Here is a 23,702-nt window from a genome sequence, read left to right as displayed (position 1 = left end):
AGAGTGGAGTCCAAACGCATAGACACTGTGCTTTTAACCCAGCACTGAACCCCTCTAACCAAACCTGGGGAGCAAACCCAGGCTCTGCTACTCTTGTACCTGGGCAAGTCGCTGAGCATCTCTTAGCCTTAGTTTTCCCACCTGAAAAATGGGACTTCTTGGCAAAGTTGATCTAGGGCTAGCGATATTAGATATTAAGTGTCAGCAAGCATATAGATAAACCATAAATTAAGCTTTTGTTTTCCCGTTGTTCAGTTTGTTTAATTGCTGAGGGATTTCTTCCCTCTCTGCTACAATGCTGTCTTCTGGAAATAAAGAAAAATTGACCAATTTATCATACACATGATATGTTAAAACATATATATATATTCTTTTAAGCCATGGGGTGTTTTTTGTTTGTTTGTTTGTTTGTTTGTTTGTTTGTTTAGGGATTTTGCAGATACCTGGAAAAACAATTCAGTGACCTGAAGCAAAGAGGTGTCGTGATCAGCTTTGATGCCCGAGCTCACCCAGCAAGTGGAAGCAGCAGCAGAAGGTATTTAAAGATGTTTATGCTGGAGGACTAAGAAGACTGAGTCTGATGAAATAAGACTCTGTTGATACAATCCTCCTAGAAAAAAAGGGTTGGAGAAAGCAGCCCTTATTGGAGAATATCACAGGGTTGACTGAACTACCCAACATTTTGCAAACAAAATATTTGTGAACGTATTTCTTTGTAGTGATTCTGTGGTTTTATTTTTAATCATCATTTCAATAGCTTGCTTTAAAAAAAAATTTGTCAGCTATATTGCTTAACTGCAAAAATGATGGGTAAATTCTGTTTGCAACTTTTAAGGATTCTATTTTTATGTTTGGGTTAAGAAAATGAAATTATTTTGACAATTTAGAATTTAATACCTGACTGAAAAAAAAAAAATTTTTTTTTTTTTAGTGGCAACCTTATTTCTCCTCACTTCCTTATTATTATGTAATTTTTTCCTTCTACTACTCATAAGCTTCCTGATCTCCTTCCATTCTTGCATGCCCATTTTAAGCTTTATTCTTACAACATTCCCAGGCCAAGGGGAGTCTTTGTTATGTAGCTATAGAAAGATGATGATGACGATGGTGATGATAATGTGATGATGCTGGTAATAATGGTGGTGGTAATAATGGTGGTGGTGATTATGATGATGATGACGATGATGATAATTGATGATGGTAGTGATAATGGTGGTGATTATGATGATGGTGATGATGATGATGATGGTCATGGTCATGATGATGAGTGTGATGGTGGTGATGATGATGGAGTAGTGATGATAGGACAGCCATCATTTGAGTGCTGAATGTGAGCTAGACACTTAAGTATTACTCATTTAACCCTCACAACAACCTTTAAGGCATGTACTTTTATCTCTCTGCTCTAAGATCATAAAGTGAAAGAAGAAGCCACAATTTAAACATAAGAAGGCTAGCGCCAGGAGTTGGCAAACTTTTTCTCTAAAGGGCAAATAGTAAACATCTTATACCTTGTGGATCGTACACTCTCTTTCACAATCACAGATTCTGCCATGTAGCACAAAAATAGCCATGGACGGCACATAACTGAATGGGCATGCTCATGTTCCAGTAAAACCCTATTTACAAAATGAGCTGTAGTTGCCAATCCCTGCTCTTCTTAACCATGCAGTGTGATTTTTTTTTTTAACTTAAATACTTCTAGTAAGAATTTTTAAAAATATATATTTTATTGAATTTTTACAGAGAGGAAGGGAGAGGGTTAGAGAGCTAGAAACGTCGATGAGAGAGAATCATTGACCAGCTGCATCTTGCACGCCCCCTACTGGGGATATGCCCGCAACCAATGTACATGCCCTTGACCGGAATCGAACCCGGGACCTTTCAGTCCGCAGGCCGACGCTCTATCCTCTGAGCCAAACCGGTTTCTGCCTAGTAAGAATTTTTTAATCACTTCAGAGTATAAGTATTAATATTTCTTGGATTGGAAGAACAAACAGATACTTAATATTAATGAAATTCTCATGAACTCTACAGTGCTGTTTGAGGTCAGAGTCCTAATCTTCACCTTTCCGGAACTTGTAGCCTAAGAGAGAAGCATTAATGGGGACAAATGTGTGGCTGGGAGGGAACATGATCAGGGCCAAGGACTAGATGACATCAGATTGAACTCAGGATGACCTAAGGCTTTTGATCTTCAATTGCAGGCTCAAAAAAGTGATTTTTTTCCCCCTCCCAACAAAGCAAGAGAGAAGTTGTAGCTCTCAGGGACAGATGCACATGGATTACATTTTCAAGAGAATGATGTTGTACAAACCAGAATAACAGTTTGTCACTTTCCAGTTCATGAACGCACCCTTAGAATTAGGTCACGCGCATGCTTTACTGACCCCAGGGGCTGCTCACATCCCCCAGCCAGAGCAGGTACAGTATATGTGGCTAATTCTGCTTATTTGGCTTCTCAGATTTCTTCATTTCAGGCTGACTATCCTGTTTCTGGTTGACACATCCTTTAGATGTGTTAACAATGTCAATTAAAGTACAGGTATTTCTTGCTTTGGCCTTGGAGCCACATTATTTTCAAGAAGTAATTGATGTTATTAATTCTACTTAAGTTTATGGTTCAGGTTTCAGAGTGGGCTGGGATGGGATGGGATGAGAAAGGTTAGAGCTCAGGGCTACAACATGTAAGCGTTTAGAGACTGTAGCCTCAATATTAAACATGGGAAAGGACTCAGGATCAGGCAATGGAAGCTTCTTAACGAGTTGGGTACTATGGTAGTCTCAGAATTTTACCTAAGGAAATGTTTATTCATTAATCTTTCAATTTTAAATAGTGGATGGGGAACTGTTAAGCATATGCAGAGAACACATTGAATTTTTTTGTGCACATTTGTATCTTAGTTCATATGTCTATATATATAAAAGCCTAAGGGACCATCGCCACTGAACGGATGACTGAACAGGCTGCATGGGGCAACTAGGCCAGCAGGGTGTTAGTGAGGGGCCACCAAATGACCAAAGAGCAGGCTGCATGGGGCAATCAGACCTGCGGGAGGCAGGCAGGTGAGCAGTTAGGAGTCAGTGGTCCCGGATTGTGAAAGGGCCTAAACCGGCAGTCAGACATCCCCTTAGGGATTTCATATTGGAGAGGGTGCAGGCTGGGCTGAGGGGACAATAATCATTTATACAGGGTGGGGCAAAAGTAGGTTTACAGTGGTTTGTATGGGGGAAAATGCAATAATTAATAATGATACAAGAATAAACTCAGTTTCACATACAGTGGTGTGTGTTGAGTGTCTCCTTTGCCAACTTCAAGAAGGTGCCTTTAAAATCAGTCTGAATGTTTCGTGACTTCCTTGCCATTCATTCTAGGAAATACAGTTCAGATTTAATTCAGATTTTTATTAAACTTGGTTTTGATGAATTTTTCTATTTTTCTGACTCTCTCCTATGAAGAGACCTTCTTCTCCTGTCAAAATCATTCTATATTACTCTTGATCTTAGGAATTGTCACTGCAGAGATCTCTTGTGCCCCAGCCAGCTCCCGGAATTTGGGGAGAGAATGAACGATCGGGTTCATTCTGTAATGTAGAATGTTGTTCACTGGAAGTAAATTGCTCATTTATTGAGGTAGCATATTTTACTCCAAGCATGAATAAAGACTCGATGCCCTATGTCCTGCCCTAAGCCAGTAGCTGTAGAAGTTAAGAAAAATGTCAGTGACATTTAAGTCTTGTAAGGCTGAATGAAGCTAAGGTATCTATATGACATCTACATATATGTCACATACATATATATGACACACACATCATATGCCAATAAGATACCATGTAATTAAATGGTAGTCTGCATGAGCTACACTGGATTGTGATAGCTCTACGTTAGAGTTTCCCAGTCTCTGCACTATTGACATGTGACTTCACGCTGGGCCAGATAAATCTGTTGTGGGGGACCGAATGAAGCTAAGATGCAGGGTGTTTCGTGGCATCCCTTACGTATACCCACTAACGCCCAGTAGAACCTTACTCCTACCCCCGGTGACAATCAGAAGCGTCCTCAGACGTTTCAGAATCCCCATGGGACAGAACCTCTCTTGGCCAAGAACCACGGAGGTAGACCAGGAGTCCAAAGACTCGGGTGTAGGCCTGGCTCAGCTGCTAAGTGTCTGTTGGCACGTGGGACACGCTATCTGGCCTTTCTCAGCTCTCGTCCCATTTCTGTGAAACAGGTACACAAGTAAAAGGTTCCTCCAGCGCTAGTATTCAATGCCAGTGGGAACTTATTAAGGTTTTCCTTGCTCTGGCTGCTATGCTCAATCCAGAGAAGTGGCCAGGCCTTCATTTGCTTCTTCACTGCCACCTGCGGTGCTGACCACTCCGCTCTCCTTTCTCCCCCCAACTCGCTGCGTTTCCAGGTTTGCCCGACTTGCTGCAACCACGTTCATCACTCAGGGGATTCCTGTGTACCTGTTCTCTGACATCACCCCGACCCCTTTTGTGGTAAGTAGCCAGTTCATTTCATAATTTCCTGTCATAGGGGTGGGGGAGTACATGGCTGGATTTTACAGGCTTTGTGCTATTGGGACTCAGGTATTTGAATGACAGGAGAACGCCTGGCATTTATTGGGTGTCCTTTCTTCTCTCCAGGAATGTTTCTTTCACATGCTAATAATATGTCTCCGATGTTCAACTTTTGATTTTTCAGAATTAATATATATTTTTAAAATATATTTTTATTGATTTTTTACGGAGAGGGACAGAAAGCTAGAGGAAGAGAGAGGGACAGAAAGAGAGAGGGACAGAAAGCTAGAAACATTGATGAGAGAGAATCATCAATCAGCTGCCTCCTGCACACACCTTACTGGGGATGTGCCCGCAATTAAGGTACATGCCCTTGACCGGAATCGAACTTGGGACCTTTCAGTCCACAGGCCGACGCTCTATCCACTGAGCCAAACTGGATTTGACCAGAATTGATATTTTTAAGTGCAGTTTTTCTTTTGCTTATATTCAGAAGATATTTTAGCTTGTTAGCAAAATGTCATGTGTGTGTAATTTGGCCTGTAGTTGTTTTTCCCAGCTATTACAGTAAGAAAACCTCTTATATCTAAATCTGAATTCACCTCCAGCCACACTTACCATGAATATTTTTGACAAGTTAATGCACCAGCTTTTTATGTAAATGTACATTCTAAATAGTATTCATGGCCAGTATAGAAAGCATGCTTGGCATGTGTTAGTAAGATTTTATTAAATACTTAATGTAGCAGAATCTAAAGAAAAGGAGCACAGGGACTGTGGCAGCTGTTGTTTTTAAGTAGATAGAACTTTTATGAGTGGAGCCAGATGTTAAGAATATATATTTTTTAGAAATTAAGCCAGAAACATGATCTGAATACAGTTGCTTACATTAAGCAGAAATGAAAGTGGATGGATATAGGAGAAGTAATGCCCATTGGTTTGTGTTTACTGTCTCCAGCACACTGACAGGTAGAGGCAGCACCTTCGAGACTATAAATAACCCAGGGGTCACTCAATGTCACATTCAAATATAGTTCTGGTTTTATTGTTTGATGGAAAAATTGCAATGTTTTTGAGCATCCTTGTTTTCTGTAGTATGTGTTTATAGCAATGTTATCATTTCTATTATTATTATTAGTCTTCACCCAAGGATATGTTTTTTCCATTGATTTTTAGAGAGAATGGAAGGGAGGGAGAAAAAAAGTGGGGGAGATGGAGAGAGGAAAAGAGAAATATTGATGTGCAAGAAAAACATTGATATGAGAGAGACACATTGACTGGTTGCCTCCCACATGCTCCCTGATCAGAGTGGAGGTAACCTGCAACCCAGATACATGCCCTTGACCCAGGAACCAAAACTGTGACCCTTTGATCCTTGGGCCAGTGCTCTAACCATTGAGAAAACCGGCCAGGGCAATAACAATTTTTTTTATATATCAGACATGAATTAAATGAGTGTCTCATGATCACTTCCCACTCCATGGAGTGGTTCTCCCTTTCCTTTGCTCCAGCACACATGGCGGATGTGAGAAAACTCCTAAGGGGACAAATAGCCACTTAATGGGAGGTGGAGGGACACGTGGTTAGGTCTCGGTTGCCTGTGCGTGGTCAGTCTCATGTGTGGCCACAGAGGGGACATGTCCCTTTCCTCATTTTGAGAAGTAGTCTTATAAAGATAGGAACCAAGTAGAAATACAAGAGAGGGAGCTTTTATTCTGGAGCGAAGATAAATGAGCAAGGTATAATGTTTTCCTTAGAAGCAAATAGGGGGAAAGAAGAGAAGAGAAAGCAGTGAGAGGAAATTAACTGGATTTTTATGCTTTTGTCCCAAGAAGAAGGCTTAAAAGAATGTGAAATGGAAGATTAGACCATCTTATGGTTTGGAGCGTTTTCGAGCTCTACCGAGTAGAAGACAATGAGAAGAAGGCACCTAGGGAAATGTTCTCCTTATTAGGGCACATGTCCCAGAATTTTGAGCAGTGAGTTAGTTCTAAGGGTAATAAGAGAATACTGTTGGGTATGGCATGAAAATACTGAATGACAGGTTATGATATTTATATATTACTAGAGGCCTGGTGCACAAAATTTGTTCATGGTTAGGGTCTCTATGCCTGGCCGGCGATCAGGGTCGATCTGTGGGGCGACCAGCTGGATGATTGGGTTGATCCCTACTGGCACCCACCTTAGCTGGCCTGGGGCCTGCTGTCTGGGAGCATCTCCTGCATTGAGCATCTGCCCCCTGGTGGTCAGTGCACATCATAGCGACCGATCTTTCCATTGGTCATTCTGCCATTGGGTCAATTTGCATATTAGGCTTTTATTATGTAGGATGTTTATTAAAAGGGAGCAACTTGGTACAAACAAACAACATAGAATAGACATTTTACATATACCTAATGTATGTGTGTGTGTTTAAAACTGCTCTTGTTTCCTGCCGTGACAGCCCTACACAGTGCTGCATTTGAAACTTTGTGCTGGGATCATGATAACCGCCTCCCACAATCCGAAGCAAGACAACGGTTATAAGGTACTTTTATTTTTCTGCCCACATGTGTGTCCTTCTCCACGAACCCTAGCCCTCTACAGTGTGGGAGCACAGGGAGTGGATGCGTTTCCATTAACCGCATCCCGTCTGGATGTGCTCCTGCGTCCTCAGGTCTACTGGGAGAACGGAGCTCAGATCACCCAGCCGCATGACAAAGGGATCGCCCAGGCCATCGAGGAGAACCTGGAGCCGTGGCCTCAGGCGTGGGATGACTCCTTACTTAACGGCAGCCCGCTCCTTCACGACCCCAGTGCTTCCGTCTCTAAGGACTACTATGAAGACCTTAAGAAATACTGTTTTCACAGGTACATGGGTTGCATGTGGGATCCTTTAACAAGACCTACGTGGTTCAGGGACCACTCAAGAGTCCAGTTTCTGGAGAAGGCCACACACTGAAATGAAGAAAGACTGGAAAAGAGTTAGTTTGGGAAAATGGGGGTCAGGCAGGAATCCACCTCTAAGGGAGGACTACCCCACGCTCTGGCCTTTTACCATTCCTTTTATTGAGATTCTGAGACAAAGACATCCGTTAGGCAGAAAATTCCAACAGAAAATCAACAAGAATTTACTTATGATTAACAAATTAAAGTTGCTTCAACTCCCACTACCTCAACTAAACCATGAGTTAATAGCTCCGACCATTCAGAGCCAGCAAGGTCGGCCAGCTCCCTTGACATTTTACTACCAGTGACAATGTTCCCTTTCGGCAGTTGCACACTCACCTCAGGTGAGTTCAGTTAGTGTGATTCAGCCTGGTTCCCTCACTTCACCTGATACATACACTGTAGCTGCGTCTGATGTTAGAGGCTGTGGATTGGGGATTGGTAACTTTCCTTAAAGAGGCAGATAGTGGATATTTTTGGTTTTGGGAGCCATATAGACTGTCACACCTGCCCAGCTCTGCTGTCGTAGGAAAGCAGCCGTAGATAATAAGTGAATGAGCGCAAACCTCGCTGTGTTCTAAAAAAATAAGTTTGTTTACAAAAGCAGCCCTAGCTGGTTTGGCTCAGTGGCAGGTGGGTGGACCATCGGCCACAGTTTGCTGACCTCTGCTGTCGATTCATATATGTGTGTGTGAGTGTATGTGGGATATGTGTATACATAAAACTTGTTGGAAGGTGTTGAGTAGGAAACACTGCCTTTTATTCATCTTTCCAGAAGTTTTCTGTGCATATGCAAGCATACATACATGCAATATATTTCAAAACCAGCAATAGGAATATACTGTGTGTGTTGTTTGTGTGATGCCTTTTCTCTCCAGTTAATTTGTCATGGATACCTTCTCTATCACCCCTGCTAGTCCTGACCCTTGTTTTTGTAGTGTCTGCTGTGCCCAGTGACACAGACTCAGTAATGACCATGAAATAAGAAGCAGACAAGCTGAACTTGTGTAGTTTGCTGTGGGTCCACCACTCCTCATTATCCCCCTAGTAAGAAGTGAAATTTCTAGGTTGTGTCTAATATTGTAGTTATTGGACCACCTGGGAGTGGAGGCTCCTGCGTAGCCTGTGTACCTTTGGTTGTATATGAAGGGGTAGCCTTGCCAGCTGGGCAAATGTCATCCGGAATTGCCAGGCCATCTGAATTTTTCTCCCTAAAAAAAACTGGAAACCAAGATTTTGTTTGTGAAATCTCCTAATTGTTAAAAGTTGGGAATAAGTAAAACATTTCTTTGAGCCTTCCTTCTGTCCCTCTGAGGCAGCTTCACAAAGACAGGGTTTCTGCCAGTCTAGAGTGGCTCAGTTGGTTGAATGTCATCCTGTGCACCTAAAGGTTGCCAGTTCAATTCCCAGTCAGGGCACATCCCTAGGTTGAGGGTTCATTCCTTGGTCAGGGCATTTTTGGAAGGCACGGATTGATGGTTCTCTCTCACATCAATGTTCCTCTCTCTCTCTCTTTCCCTCTCTCTCAACATGTCTCTGGTGAGGATTAAAACAAAGCAAGCCGAAACCGGTTTGGCTCAGTGGATAGAGCGGCAGCCTGAGGACTGAAAGGTCCCGGGTTCGATTCCAGTCAAGGGCATGTACCTTGGTTGCAGGCACATCCCCAGTAGGAGGTGTGCAAGAAGCAGCTGATCGATGACTCTCTCTCATCGATGTTTCTAACTCTCTATCTCTCTTCCTTCCTCTCTGTACAAAATCAATAAAATATATTTAAAAAAAAAAACAAAACTAAGCGTTTCCAGTTTGGGCCATTCCAAGGAGCTCTTAAGCAGTTACTAGAATCCGTGTGTCCGTGTCTGTGTGTGTGTCTAAGCATACGCATTTCCATGTGTATCCTTAGGTACATTTTTGGCGTCAGAATTGTATGTGCATTTACAAAGTTGATAATGGTTTACAAATTGCTCTCCAAAAATATTAGTTGACATTCCCACCAGTGGGGTATGAGCCACATTCTTACCTCACTGAGTACTAATATTATCAAGTTTCTCCTGTTTCACATTTTCTGTGATGTGTCTTGTTCCAGGAGCGTGAACAGGGAGACCAAGCTGAAGTTTGTGCACACCTCCGTCCATGGCGTGGGTCACAGCTTTGTTCAGTCGGCGTTCCGGGCTTTTGACTTTGTTCCTCCCGAGGCTGTTCCCGAACAGAAGGATCCCGATCCTGAGTTCCCAACAGTGAAATACCCGAACCCCGAAGAGGGTAAAGGTGTCCTGGTAACCTCACATTTTTATTTATAAAATTTGCCTCTTCTATTCAAAACTATAACTACCAAGTACAATATGGTTTTTTATGTGCTTTCATGGTATGGAACAAAAATAATTTCATCATTGGAAATATTTATATTTATTAATTGTCCATTTCTTAAAGGAACTTTCAAATTAGATATGTTAGCATCAGGATATGAGAGCTGAAATCTAAATGTTTTAAATTCAATTTAATGAATTAAGTTTAAGTTACTGTGCTTCCTTAATGCCAAAAGGAAACAGTAATCAAATGGAAGTTTATCCCATCGATTTTATTCCTTAATTGTCATTTTTCTGATATGAGGGAGTACTGTTTAAATTATGGTAGGGTGACGACGGGATTCAGAGAGCCAGTTTATTTTGGTTTGTTTGTGTGGTTGATCCCATGGGAAGCCAGGAAAAACCACTCCAAACTGCTCACACACGGTCCGCTGTGGGTGAATTCCAGGGGCAGGCCTGGCGCGTGCTCTGGTTCTCCCGTTATCTGGCCTGGCTCAGGAAGAAATGCCTGACCAGCTCTAGAAATAAAATTCAGCCCAAGTTTGTCGAAAATTCTCTTTTGGTTCTTCAATAACTGAACGTGTTTGTTTTTATTTTAAAGTCTGCAATATACTTGATTCTAGGTGGAAATACTCTTCCTTTCTGCTCTTTTCCAGAATTTATCTTTTGCTTTGGCTGACAAAATCAAGGCCAAAGTCATTTTAGCAAATGACCCGGATGCGGATAGACTTGCTGTGGCAGAAAAGCAAGACAGGTACAAATTCATTGCGATTGCCTACGTCAAAGAAACTGTAAAGGGGGAGAGCTTGGGCCGGGAAACGCTCCTGGTGAGACTGGACCTGTTTGGCACTATTTCCCATTTATTTTGCAAATGATCAACTCCATGGATTTCTGGCGCACCTTCCAGCACCGAGCAGGGTGCTGACCCGGCTGCTACACGTTTACTCTGCAAGCACAATGCAGAGTGAGCCCTCCCAGGTGAACCTGGAATTGAGATTACTCTGTTATCTTTTTATCATTGATTTCTTTATAATTAATGACTCAGTGCCTAAGGAGGACAAAGGGCTTTGCTTGGTGCTGGCTCCACAGACCTTTATTCGCCAGCGGGTTTGGTAAGGTAGGGAGCTGACCTTCGAGGAAAAGTTAAACTCAAGTTGAGCAGACTAGAGAGGAACGCCTGGAGAGCGCTGACAGTGTAAGGCAAGCTGGCTGTAGAGTTTGCACATGGGTGATAAGTTGGGGGGTGGGAGGCGATGGAAGACAGGCAGGGATCAAGCAGTTTCAGGGATCGCGTGGCATATGTGATGTTTGGGGGTAGTGGGGTACTGATAAAGGATTAGGGTTTTAGATTATGATGAAACAGTCAATTCTGTATCTGTTTTTAGAGAATTAAGCTAAGGTAATACGTGCTGAAACGTGCAATGTACTTCTAGCCACGTGGACCACAGAAAGGAAGACAAATCCCACTCATGTTTTTTAATATATATTTTATTGATTTTTTACAGAGAAGAAGGGGGAGGGATAGAGAGTTAGAAATATTAGTGAGAGCGAAACATCAATCAGCTGTCTCCTGCAACACCTTCTACCGGGGATGTGCCCGCAATCAAGGTGCATGCCCTTGACCGGAATCGAACCTGGGACCCTTCAGTCCACAGGCCGATGCTCTATCCACTGAGCCAAACTAGTTAGGGCCCCACACATGTTTTTTGGCATCCTCACCATTGTAGCACAGAGCTCAGTCTTAAGGAATGCTAAGCTGTTGCCCTCTCAGAGTCCATCATACAGACCAAAAGTTGAGACGTACACCCTATTATAGTTGGGGGATCTTGTCAGCATATTTCTGTTGGGTTGAAAAACAGCCTCTGCTGAAAACCAAGAAAACAGGAATGGTGTGTGTCATCACCGACTTACTTTTATACGCTCTTCAGAGATTGGGTGTTTGTCGGGGCACACTGGCCGAAACGCGATAGACACTCACATGTTTGGGAAGCGGCAGTCACGTTTCTGGCCAGTTATTCAAACAACAATAACAGGGCGTCTTCCAGAAACGACCGTGCACCTTGTTTAGCTTCCTTGTCCCGTTGCAGTGACTCCCAGCGTCTCCGGAGACCTCCCTCAGAAGTGCCCAGTTGTTTTCTCTTTCAGTGGTGAGTGGAGAGTGTTTTCCGGCAATGAATTGGGGGCCCTCTTGGGCTGGTGGCTCTTTACTTGTTGGAGAGAAAAGAACCAAGGCCCCAGTGCCCTCAAGGACACCTACATGCTGTCCAGCACCGTCTCCTCCAAAATCCTGCGGGCCATTGCCTTGAAGGAGGGTTTTCACTTTGAGGTGAGGTGCTTTGGGGGGATGTGGTCTTTCGCCTCTCGTTTGCTCTGCTGAAGGTCTAAGACGCATCCTTCTGTTTTGGATTATCCCCTTAGGAGACATTAACTGGCTTTAAATGGATGGGAAACCGAGCCAAGCAGCTGATAGACCAGGGGAAGAATGTCTTATTTGCATTTGAAGAAGCTATCGGTAAGAAGCCATGTGATGCTTATAGAATTTGTTGGTACCCAGGATGCAAATACGTGAGAAAATAAGTGGATGTGGATTGGGGTTCAGCAAATTAGTGTGACAGGAGCACACAGGTTGCTTTCCTTCTGTGGCAAAGAGCATTGAGCTGTCCTACCCCTAAATGGGCAACCCAGGTTTCATTCAGCTAAAAAGAATATCTGGCAAATAACCAAGTCATTAATGTGAGAGAGGGAATCCTTTCCCCAGACGACCCAAAACAGCGATACTATGCGCATGGCTGCTGGCAGCGTAAGAATCCACATTTTGGGCGAGTGTGATGTTTCCTCAGCTGCGGAGTGGATACCCAGACCTAAGTGTTCTGTCCACAGGGAAGAAGGCCGAGTCGTGGTGCCTTCATCAAAGTCATTGTCATCTGAAAGGATGACCCCCCAGCCCAGCCAGGATGACAGAAAAGCACTTGTCTGAAACTGCCAATAGGAATGAGCAGGAAGGAGTGTGAACCGCAGACGCCTGAAATGCAGGTGTTTGCACTGGGGATATTCGAGCTATTCATTCAGAAAAAGCTCTCAGACATCATACTTATTCTATAGTATATATTCTTCTGATTCATCTCTATACTGCCTGCAGCACCGTAACATTGAACCAACTGATCGCACGAAGTGGAATTGCTCAGCGTTGTTCCTTTTTTGGTCGCAATTGGCAATCTTGTCTTTCTACAGCTTTTCATTTAACAATATTTTTGCATTGATTTATTAAATATTTACTGCATGTCAGTTACACAGTCATTCTGAAAGAAAGGGGCACTGACCTCTGCCTACAGCCGTTGCCAAGGATCTAGTTAAATAACCACACAGAAGACACTGGGCCAGGAACCACGATGAATAATATATCTCACAAGAATTATGGGAATTCAGGGAAGACAGCATAAGCCTTGACTAGAACAACTGGAAACAGTTCTGTAGGAGCTGGACCTAGGAAACAAGCACCATTTGTCTAGGAGGAAGACTCTCCTTATAGGCTATTCAACAAATACTTCTTGAAGGCCTGCTATGTGCTGAGCACTGGGCTAGATTCTTAACTGTAATACTGGCAAATGAGAAGCATCTATCTACTTATACTGTACAGCCTCTTATGTGATAGGCAGGGTCCGTGTAGATACATGCACCACAGTGTTGTAAAGGAGCCCACCCCTAAGCGTCCATGTCTGACATGTGTTTCTGCAGGATATATGTGCTGCCCTTTTGTTCTGGACAAGGATGGAGTCAGTGCCGCCGTCATAAGCGCAGAGTTGGCCAGCTTTCTTGCAACCAAAAATCTGTCTCTGTCTCAACAGCTGAAGGCCATCTATGTCGAGTAAGTTTCTATTTTCTTTTTTAATATATTTTATTGATTTTGTACAGAGAGGAAGGGAGAGAGATAGAGAGTCAGAAACATCGATGAGAGAGAGTCATCGATCAGCTGCCTCTTGCACACCCCCTACTGGGGATATGCCCGCAACCAAGGTACATGCCCTTGACCGGAATCGAACCTGGGACCTTTCAGTCCCCAAGCCGACGCTCTATCCATTGAACCAAACTGGTCCCGACAAGTTTCTATTGATTATTGAATTAAAGTCATGTAATTTGATTAGATTCATGTGTACAATGTAATGATTCAATACATGTATATATTGGGACATGGTTGCCACAATAAATCGTTAACATACATCACCACCTGTGGCAATATATTTTAAGTATTACGTTCTTACATATGAGATACTAATATTCTTTCCAAGGCTCTGACTTTAGTTATGAATTCTATTTCTTAAGAAAATGAAACGAGATTATCTTTTCCTTTGGATACTTACCATTTGTGATAGCACTAATCTTTATTAAATGAGAACATTACACAGAATGTGATTTTAAGTGTCTTATGCCGAAAAAGATTACATGTGTTCATGAAACATCTATTTAGTCTTTATAGCAATTTCTCAACTCTTGCCTTTCTGGTGCTAAAGCAGCCAGACACAATACACAATATAATGGGCGATTGATGGCTGGTCTAGTAAAACTGTACTTACAAATGTAGGCTGAAGGCAAGGTAGCAGCTTGGCGATCCCTCGGGTAAATTGTCGCACCTCCTTTTCAATGCTAAATTATTGCTCTGAAGCTAGCCATGGTCATTTGTCTCATTAACTAATTGAGAATGTGCTGGTTGGTGCTCGTTCTGTGTACACTATATAGAATTATTTGTTCCTTATTTTGCATGTATTTGTATTTGTTTTGATAGGTATGGCTACCATATCACCAAAGCTTCATATTTTATCTGCCATGACCAAGGCACCATTAAGAAATTATTTGAAAACCTCAGAAACTATGATGGGAAGAATAATTATCCGAAAACTTGTGGCAGATTTGAGATTTCTGGTATCAGGGACCTTACCACTGGCTATGATGATGGCCAGCCTGACAAAAAAGCGGTAAGTCACATCCATGTTCACCAAACTCTTGTCTGTTGTTGATTTCAAAGAGGAAGAGGGAGGGAGAGATAGAAACATCAAGGATGAGAGTACTGAAAGGTCCTGGGTTTAATTCCAATCGAGGGCATGTACCTTGGTTGCAGGCACATCCCCAGTGGGAGGTGTGCAGGAAGCAGCTGATTGATGTTTCTCTCCCATCGATGTTTCTAACTCTATCCCTTTCTCTCTGTAAAAAAAAAATCAATAAAATATACTTTTAAAAGCACAGAGTTATAGTGAAACATGGCAGATCCAACCGTATCTCCTCTCAGTTTTTACTTCTGGTCTTTACCGACAGGTTTCTAAATACTGTGCTTATATGGTGATGCTTTGAATTATCAGTGTTAGACTCAGAGATAAGGATTTAGTTCTTAGACTTCCAGCATTCACCGTTTCCCTTCCTCCCTGTCCTCACAATACATTCATACCATAACTTCGGGTGCCATCAGATTCTGTGCTTGTATTAATATGGCAGAGGGTGAGGATCCGAGAGGGTCTGACAGCTACTTTCAAACACCACCTTGCCTTTCCCCTGCCCTTTGCAGTCCCTGGTGCCTCCGGTAGTGAGCGTGGCAGGGTTCTGCAGAACACCTTGCCTGGGTTCTCGTCTGTCGCCTGCCGTGCTCAGCTGTCACCGCGTGTTCGGGCCAGGTCTGCTCCTCCATCTGTTTTCTGACTTCCTGGATTGGCTGGCAACCCCATCAATTGCAGTTCCCTTTCTTCCTCTTTGCCCTTGTGTTTGTTTCGTTTTTTTCATACTCCTGGCATTTGAGTGAGGCTTCCAGTTATGCATACATCCTCCAGAAGCTTAATTTTTTTATTATTATTTTTTATTTTTTTAAAAGATATTGTATTGATATTTTACAGAGAGGAAGGGAGAGAGATAGAGTGCTAGAAACGTCAATGAGAGAGAAGCATCGACCAGCTGCCTCTTGCATACCCCACACCAGGGACGTGCCCACAACCAACGTACATGCCCCTGACCGGAATCGAACCTAGGACCTTTCAGTCCGCAGACCGACGCTCTACCACTGAGCCAAACCAGTTTCGGCGAAGCTTAATTTTTTTAAATCCATAGACATTTTTGCAAAGTTAAGTAAGATCTAGTGTTCTTTTTACTTTATTATTTTGTAATGCATCCTTAATCCATTTAAACCAATTTCTTGTGGAATTATATATTTCAATTTTAGTAAAGCTTTAGTCATTTTCATGAATAGAACGGAAGAGGTAAAAAGCCTAGTATACAAAGTTTACTTAAATTTCACCCATTTCCTTATTATTATTATTATCATCTAGTCTAGTGTGTCATGTATATGGAATACATCTCCAGATTTTCTCCACAATCTTCTTTCTGAACCAATACATCTGTTTGGCATTTATTTTCTTGCGTATCTAGAGGAAATTTATTTAGGCCCGAAGAGTTTCTGTTACCATATACATTCAGATCGTGTGTGATTCGTTCCCAGATTCTCCCCACTAGTAAAAGCAGCCAGATGATCACCTTTACCTTTGCCAACGGCTGCGTGGCCACCATGCGGACCAGTGGGACGGAGCCCAAAATCAAGTACTACGCCGAGCTGTGTGCCCCGCCGGGAAACAGGTAAGCTGTGGATGGCAGCCGCTGAGGTTTTAGTCCCTAAACTTCGGAGTTTGTTCTGTTCATAGGCTGAGTAAAACATTTCATCTTTCCATATGCCCTTTAACCGGGAAGCTTGTTCCAGAACCTATAGCAATCCCTGTGATGTTAACGGCTGCTGGGAGCATCCAGAGACCAGGGTTCCCTTCATGCCTAATTACATCTCTCCCTCTCCCCACTTCTCCTTGTCTGAGAAAAATGCCATTCCTCATTTCAGCAATAGTAATATTCTTTCCTTTTTCTAGTACTTTTTATATGAGGTAAGCGCCCATGAGTGTTTCTCCTTTTCCGCATGTATCTGATACAATAAAGTGAAATCATTGCACATGCATTCAGCACATGCTTTGAGTACCTGTGTGGTTGCATCAGGCGACGCTGGGCCCCAGGATAAAGAGCCAACGTCAGACAGAGTCCTTGCCACCGAAGGACTGATGGCCTGGTAGCTTCAGGGTCATGTCTTCACGAGTGTGGGAAAGGGTTTGCGTTGGTCACTTTCCAACTGTAACATTTTGAACTTGAACAACTGTGGTGCATGTCATTAGCATGTGCAAGTGTGATACTGCTAACCTACTTAACCCACAGTTAACTAGCTCTTCTCTGTTTAGATTACAGTTGAGAATCAGGGGGAAAAATTTTAGGTGAAATCAACTTCGTCCAATAGAAATACAATGTGAGCCACATATGCAAATTTCAGTGTTCCATTAGTGAATAGAAACCGGTGAAATTAATTTTAATAATATATTTCATTTAACCTAGTCTATTTAAATATTGTCATTACCATATGCAATCCATACTAAAGATTATTGGGATATTCATGTTTTTGTCACACAAAGTCTGCACAATCCATTTTAGTATCTTACAACTTGCCATGTATCTTAATTCAAATGCCAAATTATTTTTGGAAATACTCTATCTGTATTTAGATTTCATAAAATTTACAGAAGAAAATGTAGAATTTGATACCCCAGTTGTTCCAAACGTACTTAAGTTTCCCAACAGCCAAATCAGGTGTCAATTTTTAAATTTGAATTTCAGTTATTTGGACTTAAATGAAATTTAAAAATCAGTTTCTTGGTTGTCGGAGGCATATTTCAAGTGCTTGACAGCCATGTGTGGCTGCTGGCTGCTGCAGTAGATGCCAGAAGTCTCGGTGGTGGTTAACAACGTGTATTCCAAAGCTCTGCTCGTAGGAAGACTTCTGCATTTGTGAATCAGATTTGCACCATGTGGAAGTAGGAGCAGAGGAACACTGCTGAGCATCTTAAATTGGCAAGTTAATAGCAGATTAGCCGAAACCGGTTTGGCTCAGTGGATAGAGCATCAGCCTGCGGACTGAGGGGTCCCAGGTTCGATTCCGATCAAGGGCATGTACCTTGGTTGCGGGCACATCCCCAGTGTGGGGTGTGCAGGAGGCAGCTGATGGATGTTTCTCTCTCATCGATTTTCTAACTGTCTATCCCTCTCTCTTCCTCTCTGTAAAAAATCAATAAAATAAAATAAAAACTTAAAAAAATAGCAGATTAAAATATAGCAAATTAGGAGTGGGTGAGGAAACAATTGTTAGGGTTCCACGTCCCTTAGACAGGCAAAGTGAGTGCTGACAGTAAAGCAAGAAATACTGAAGCAAAACAAAGCTAGAAACATGGAAACAAGAACTCGGGGAGTTTAAGGGAAATAGCATTCCGCTCCCAGTGGGCCCTGCGTCTTCTGAGTGAGAGCTGCGAGCAACTGTCAGAGTCATGATTACAGTTCTTAACCATCGAGGTACTCAAATGGATCTATGAAGTCATGGGACTGGAATAGATTTGCTACAGATTCTCATTAAAACCTTCTGATGCTTAAAGGGCAAAATCTCACCATGAAGCAACTTAAACATAAAGCAGCTCATTTTCTGAGCACATTGCATTACCAGCGTTTTATGGGACATTGTGCAAGTATCAGTGTTTCCATGTGTGTTAAGTAACGAGCTGTTTGCTACTACATTGAGTATGATTTTTTTCCATTGGCTTTTTTGTAATTCTCATTCTCACTTAGTGTTTGTATATTTCTGTATCTTATTCTTTTTTTTTGGCGGGGGGAGGGTAAGACATTAGACCAATTTAAAGATGTTTTCAATAGATATTTGTCTTTTCCTTTTTGTTATCCTGTGAAAAATGTGCCTAATATTCCAGAAAACTTTTGCTTTAAAATAACAGTACTATTTAATGTTTAAGGGTCTGTGGTATTTACATTTTTTCACATGGCTTACTGAGTGGACTTAAATTCAAACACTGATGTATACATTACTGAAAACATTTAGAAAAATTGTGCTTTTATTATATTCATTGAAATGGTGCTTTCTTGTATTAAATGGGACATTAATCACTAAGTCAGCTACAGCTACACTGTTGGGGCTCAAGCCAGGCACCAGCATACCTACTGTACAACAGCAGTAACACTGTGGTTAAGGTTTCCTTATTTTCTGATAACCTAAAATATTGTTAATATAGTCATATCATGAATTTAATTTATTCATAGAATTTCATGACCTACTAATTCCTTAGGATGTGAAATCCTTTACTGGCACAAGTCCTGCTTTTTTTTTTTTTTAATTTTTTAATGAATACTTTTTTTTAAATTGATTTTTTACAGAGAGGAAGAGAGAGAGATAGAGAGTTAGAAACATCAATCAGCTGCCTCCTGCACACCTCCCACTGGGCATGTGCCCGCAACCAAGGTACATGCCCTTGACCGGAATTGAACCTGGGACCCTTGAGTCCACAGGCCGACGCTCCATCCACTGAGCCAAACCAGCTAGGGCAGTCCCGCTTTTTAAAAAATATTTTGTTGACGTAGATGTCTTTAGTTTTTATTTTGGAAAATTTGAAACCTACAGAAATGTTGAAACAATAATGTAGTGAATATTACATACCCTCGCTTAGACCAGGACTTGACAAGCTTTTCCTGTGAAGAGCTAGACAGTAAATATGTTAGGGTTTGCAGGTCCTGTGGTCCCTGTCACAACTACTGGCTTTGCTGTCCTAACTAGAAAACAGGCATAGACGTGAAGGAATGGGCGTGGCAATGTTTCGGTGAAATTTACACAAACAGGCCATAAAGCCCTGGTTTGCCTACCTAGAATGAGCAAATGCTAACATTTTGTGATATTTGCTCTTTCTCACCATACACTTTATGTTTTTGGTTGTTGGTTTTCCCCCTGAGCCATTTAAAAATGAGTCATAGACTTTAATATGCATTCCTAAGAACAAAGACTTTCTCGTACTATCTAAGGTTTAGATAATACTTATATCAGGGAGAGTTCTAACAGAAACGAGACCAGTAGGAGCTATAAAGACGCATATCTCTGCAGACTACAGATATATGCCTGTGTGTTCATATGTAGTACACTGTTGGGTTTTAAGTATATTGTTGAAAAAACACACACAGTAATTAGTTATGTGCCTTACTGAGAATTGCTTTTTTCTTCAAAGCACACCTATGGGGAAGGAAAAAAAAAAGACCTGTGTAGTTCATATGTACTCAGGAAGCATAATTACTTTTATGTGTTACCAATGGCGGTAAAAATAATTATAACGACAGCATACATTTATTGAGGTTTTGGGGCCAGGTTCTATGCTAATTGCTTTCTATAATTTATCTCAATCTACACAACAACTCTCTTGGGAAGGTACAGTCTTCATCCCAGTTTTACAAATGAGGAAAGAATCTGGGCCTTCCAGAGGCTAAGCCTTCCCCGGGGCACACCCTAGCACCGCAGAGCCAGAATTAACGCCTGTAACAGGATGGATTACGCTAGTTGTACTCTTAGCTTTCATAATGTAAGAATGACCTTAAATTACAAGGATTGCCATCTCCACTAAAATATAGTTTGTAGCCCTGACCGGTTTGGCTCAGTGGATAGAGCGTCGGCCTGCAGACTGAAGGGTCCCAGGTCCGATTCTAGTCAAAGGCATGTACCTTGGTTGCGGGCACATCACCAGTAGGAGGTGTGCCGGAGGCAGCTGATCGATGTTTCTCTGTCATCGATGTTTCTCTCTATCTCTCTCCCTTCCTCTCTGTAAAAAATCAATAAAATATATTAAAAAAAATTTTTTTGAGGACTAGAAAGGGATGTTTTTTGTTTATGGTGAAGCTTTTGGGGAAAGCTTTTGGGGAAATAATTTATATTATCTCATGGGATTTGTTGTTGCTGTTGTTACCAGAGGCTCCCTGCACTTCCGATTTGTCTGATTTATTAGTAGCCCTCCTCTGAATGTTCCATAGCATGTGTTACTTGGTCACAGTGGAGAAAATTTAAATATGCTTTTAGCCCTGGCTGGTTTGGCTTAGTGGATTGAGCGTCACCTGTGGACTAAAGGGTCCCAGGTTAGATTCTGGTCAAGGACACATGCCTGGGTTGTGGGCTCGATCCCCAGTACAGGATGTGCAAGAATCAGCTGATCAATGATTCTCTCTCATCATTGATGTTTCTATCTCTCCCTCTCCCTTCCATTCTGAAGTCAATAAAAATATTTTTTTAAAATGAAATATGCTTTGTGAAAAATCCACTGATCTAGAATTTCCCCCCTTATTTTGCAGTGATCCTGAGCAGCTGAAGAAAGAACTAAATGAACTAGTCACCGCTATTGAAGAACATTTTTTCCAGCCACAAAAGTATGACCTGCAGGCAAAAGCAGAGTGAAGTATCCCAGCCTTGGGCACAATTGCATTTACCTACATTAAGCTGAACTTGATTTCTTAATCATCATTCGTAAGGGCCAAGTGATTTAAACTGTCACTACAAGTATTTATATATTTTTTAATAGACCTACATTCCTCATTGTCTTATGTTGGATCTTTAACGTAAATAAAGGAAAGATAGATAAACCTAACACACCAACATTCCTATTAAAAGGTTAAGACTCAACATTATGAGAATTTTAAAAAATGAAGATTTAAGAAATACAATGAATATGCTTTAATTACAGTAAACAACAAATATGTTTTTCCTCTATAATTCTTTTTATGAATAATTGAAATAACCAGGAGGCCCTTACAAGTGGGTAATTTTGGGCTGTCACGTTTTACACACGTAGGCAGACCTCATCTTATTGTGCGTCACTTCATTGAGCTTCACAGGTGTTGTGTTTTTTAAAAACTGAAGGCAAAAGATTATGACTCACTTTGTTAAGACACATTTTATTACCAGAGTCTGGAACCAAACTCAAAATATTTCCGAGGTACTCTAGTATATACAAGGGGTGGGCAAAAGTAAGTTTACAATTCTGTTCAAATAGAAAATAATAAAATAATCAGTAAGTAATACAAGAACAAAATGTTGCACATTTTCACAACTGTATACTTACTTTTGCCCACTGCTGGGTATTTCTATCAGTTGTTTATAAAGTAAAATAAATGAACAGATCAAGTATTGTGTTTATGTTTAGGAAAAATACAATTTACAGAAACCTGTGAAAAGGAGCAAAATATACCTTAAAAAAATAAGTCTTGTTTTGTTTTTTATTTTTTACCTAAATCCTGTTAGTTCTAATAATACACCATTATACTTTGTGCATGTGCTAGGGAAAAAACAGCTTAACCATTTTTAAAATATATATTTTATTGATTTTTTATAGAAAGGAAGGGAGAGAGATAGAGAGCTAGAGATAGAGAGCTAGATAGAGATAAGAGAGAAACATCGATCAGCTGCCTCCTGCACACCCCCCACCAGGGATGTACCTGCAGCCAAGGTACATGCCCTTGATGAATCGAACCTGGGACCTTTCAGTCCGCAGACCGACGCTCTACCACTGAGCCAAACCGGTTTCGGCAGCTTAACCATTTTTGTTCAATGCATTACCATTCATTTTATCTCTTTAAATCTTGAATCAAACAGCTGATTATTTGAAACTTGCAAATTACTTTATTGTACAACTTTTTACTCCAGCACAATTTAATTCTTGTTTCTTAGGCGGCAAGGATGATAAAATAACTATTCACCTGACTCTGATTTTTTTTTTCTTGTTCGTACATAATCAAAATCTAAAACTAGACTTTTTGTATAATAGATTTTCTTTTCCAGGTTCATTGTTTTAGCCTGTGCCTTCTGCCCTCCTCCTAACTGTTGGCCTTATAACCTTCTAGAATGATTCCCCTTCAGCGAGGACTACACCGTTTTCTCTTTAAGTATTTTATGTGATCTTTAAAGCAAGTGATCGCCCATTATTATTCTTATTGTTAACCGACATGGTTATGAACAGTTTCAGAACAGAGAGAAATACAATACTGTTGACAATCAATTTTCTAAAGTAAAGGGAAAATATTCTTATATCTTAGTGATGCATAGCTTGTGCCCTACCAGAACTCTTAAATCCACAATATTCAATATAATCTATCAGCTACTTCATTGTAGAAGCTATATTTATTTTTGTGTTATAATGTTTTCAAGTCTCAGACTGTGTACACTGGAAAATGAGCAATGGTAGATCTGTGTCCTTGCCACGGTTTTCTGAACATGTAAACTATACCTCATCACAGAGTCTGTTTCTGAAAATACAGAAGCGACGGAGATCCAGTTCCGCTGTAATGGAGCTCCCAGTCTAATCGAAGGGCTAATAAAGAACTGTCAATCTCACAGATTCTGTAGGTGCGTTATTTGCAAAGCACGCAGAGGTCAGAAGCGTGTCGGGGAGGAGTCCTGTTCAGACGGCCTCTCAGGAGAGAGATCAATGAGCTGCTTCACCTTTGGAGGGTGAGCAGCAGCTGAAGGCGGAACAGAACGTCCTAGGCACGGAGCACAGCGTTATTGGAAGGGTAGAGGTGCTGGGATGTGTGTGCATTTTGGGGGTAGGGGTGGAGGTGGTGGTGGGAAAGCAGAACCCAGCTGTAAACCTCAGCACATACCCTCACTTCTCTTCCACTCACAGGAGCAGGCGATCAGTGAACCTCTATGATTTCTCACCTGTATTTCCAAGAAATAGCACGCCGTGGGTGCTCGCTGAGCATTTCTTGACTTTTTGTTATGGGATGGGTACAGGAGAGAATAATTCGTGGTGCATAAAGCTTGCGGCATCAGACTGGGTTCTTGTCTTGGCATGCTGGGAATCGGCTCTGTGACCTTCGACTTCTCCGTCTGCATCTCCAGTTTTGTTCATATGTTGAAACTTTTCTTTAGGGTAGTTCTAGGTTCACAGCAAAAAAAAAATTTTTTTTAAATATATTTTATTGATTTTTTACAGAGAGGAAGAGAGAGGGATAGAGAGTTAGAAACATCAATGAGAGAGAATCACTGACCGGCTGCCTCTTGCACATCCCCTACTAGGGA

General features: G+C 41.5%; 1 protein-coding gene and 1 non-coding gene across 5 annotated transcripts in view; both read left to right on the top strand.

Moving 5' to 3' along the window:
- The window catches only part of PGM2 (phosphoglucomutase 2), a 32,039-nt gene extending 10,188 nt beyond the window's left edge, over positions 1 to 21,851 (top strand). For 3 of the 4 annotated variants that reach the window (XM_036418717.2, XM_045573433.1, XM_036418723.2), the window contains exons 3-14: positions 429 to 535; positions 4,418 to 4,502; positions 6,967 to 7,050; positions 7,180 to 7,373; positions 9,535 to 9,724; positions 10,411 to 10,508; positions 11,900 to 12,080; positions 12,173 to 12,266; positions 13,490 to 13,619; positions 14,535 to 14,724; positions 16,230 to 16,363; positions 20,978 to 21,851. In XM_036418717.2, coding sequence (XP_036274610.1) covers positions 429 to 535; positions 4,418 to 4,502; positions 6,967 to 7,050; positions 7,180 to 7,373; positions 9,535 to 9,724; positions 10,411 to 10,508; positions 11,900 to 12,080; positions 12,173 to 12,266; positions 13,490 to 13,619; positions 14,535 to 14,724; positions 16,230 to 16,363; positions 20,978 to 21,080 — 1,590 coding nt within the window. In that variant the 3' untranslated portion in view covers positions 21,081 to 21,851. The remainder of the gene's footprint in view (positions 1 to 428; positions 536 to 4,417; positions 4,503 to 6,966; positions 7,051 to 7,179; positions 7,374 to 9,534; positions 9,725 to 10,410; positions 10,509 to 11,899; positions 12,081 to 12,172; positions 12,267 to 13,489; positions 13,620 to 14,534; positions 14,725 to 16,229; positions 16,364 to 20,977) is intronic. The other variant, XM_036418729.2, reaches the window with a different exon arrangement.
- Positions 554 to 683, top strand: LOC118710549. Its single transcript, XR_004985441.1, has one exon. It is a non-coding gene; the product is annotated as a small Cajal body-specific RNA 4 (non-coding RNA).
- Positions 21,852 to 23,702: the final 1,851 nt, after the last annotated feature.

This window comes from Pipistrellus kuhlii, unplaced genomic scaffold (genome assembly GCF_014108245.1).
Source record: "Pipistrellus kuhlii isolate mPipKuh1 unplaced genomic scaffold, mPipKuh1.p scaffold_m20_p_1, whole genome shotgun sequence".
NCBI classification, from domain to species: domain Eukaryota; kingdom Metazoa; phylum Chordata; class Mammalia; order Chiroptera; family Vespertilionidae; genus Pipistrellus; species Pipistrellus kuhlii.
Note: the sequence above shows the minus strand (reverse complement) of the source record. Positions and strands in the feature narration are given on the sequence as shown.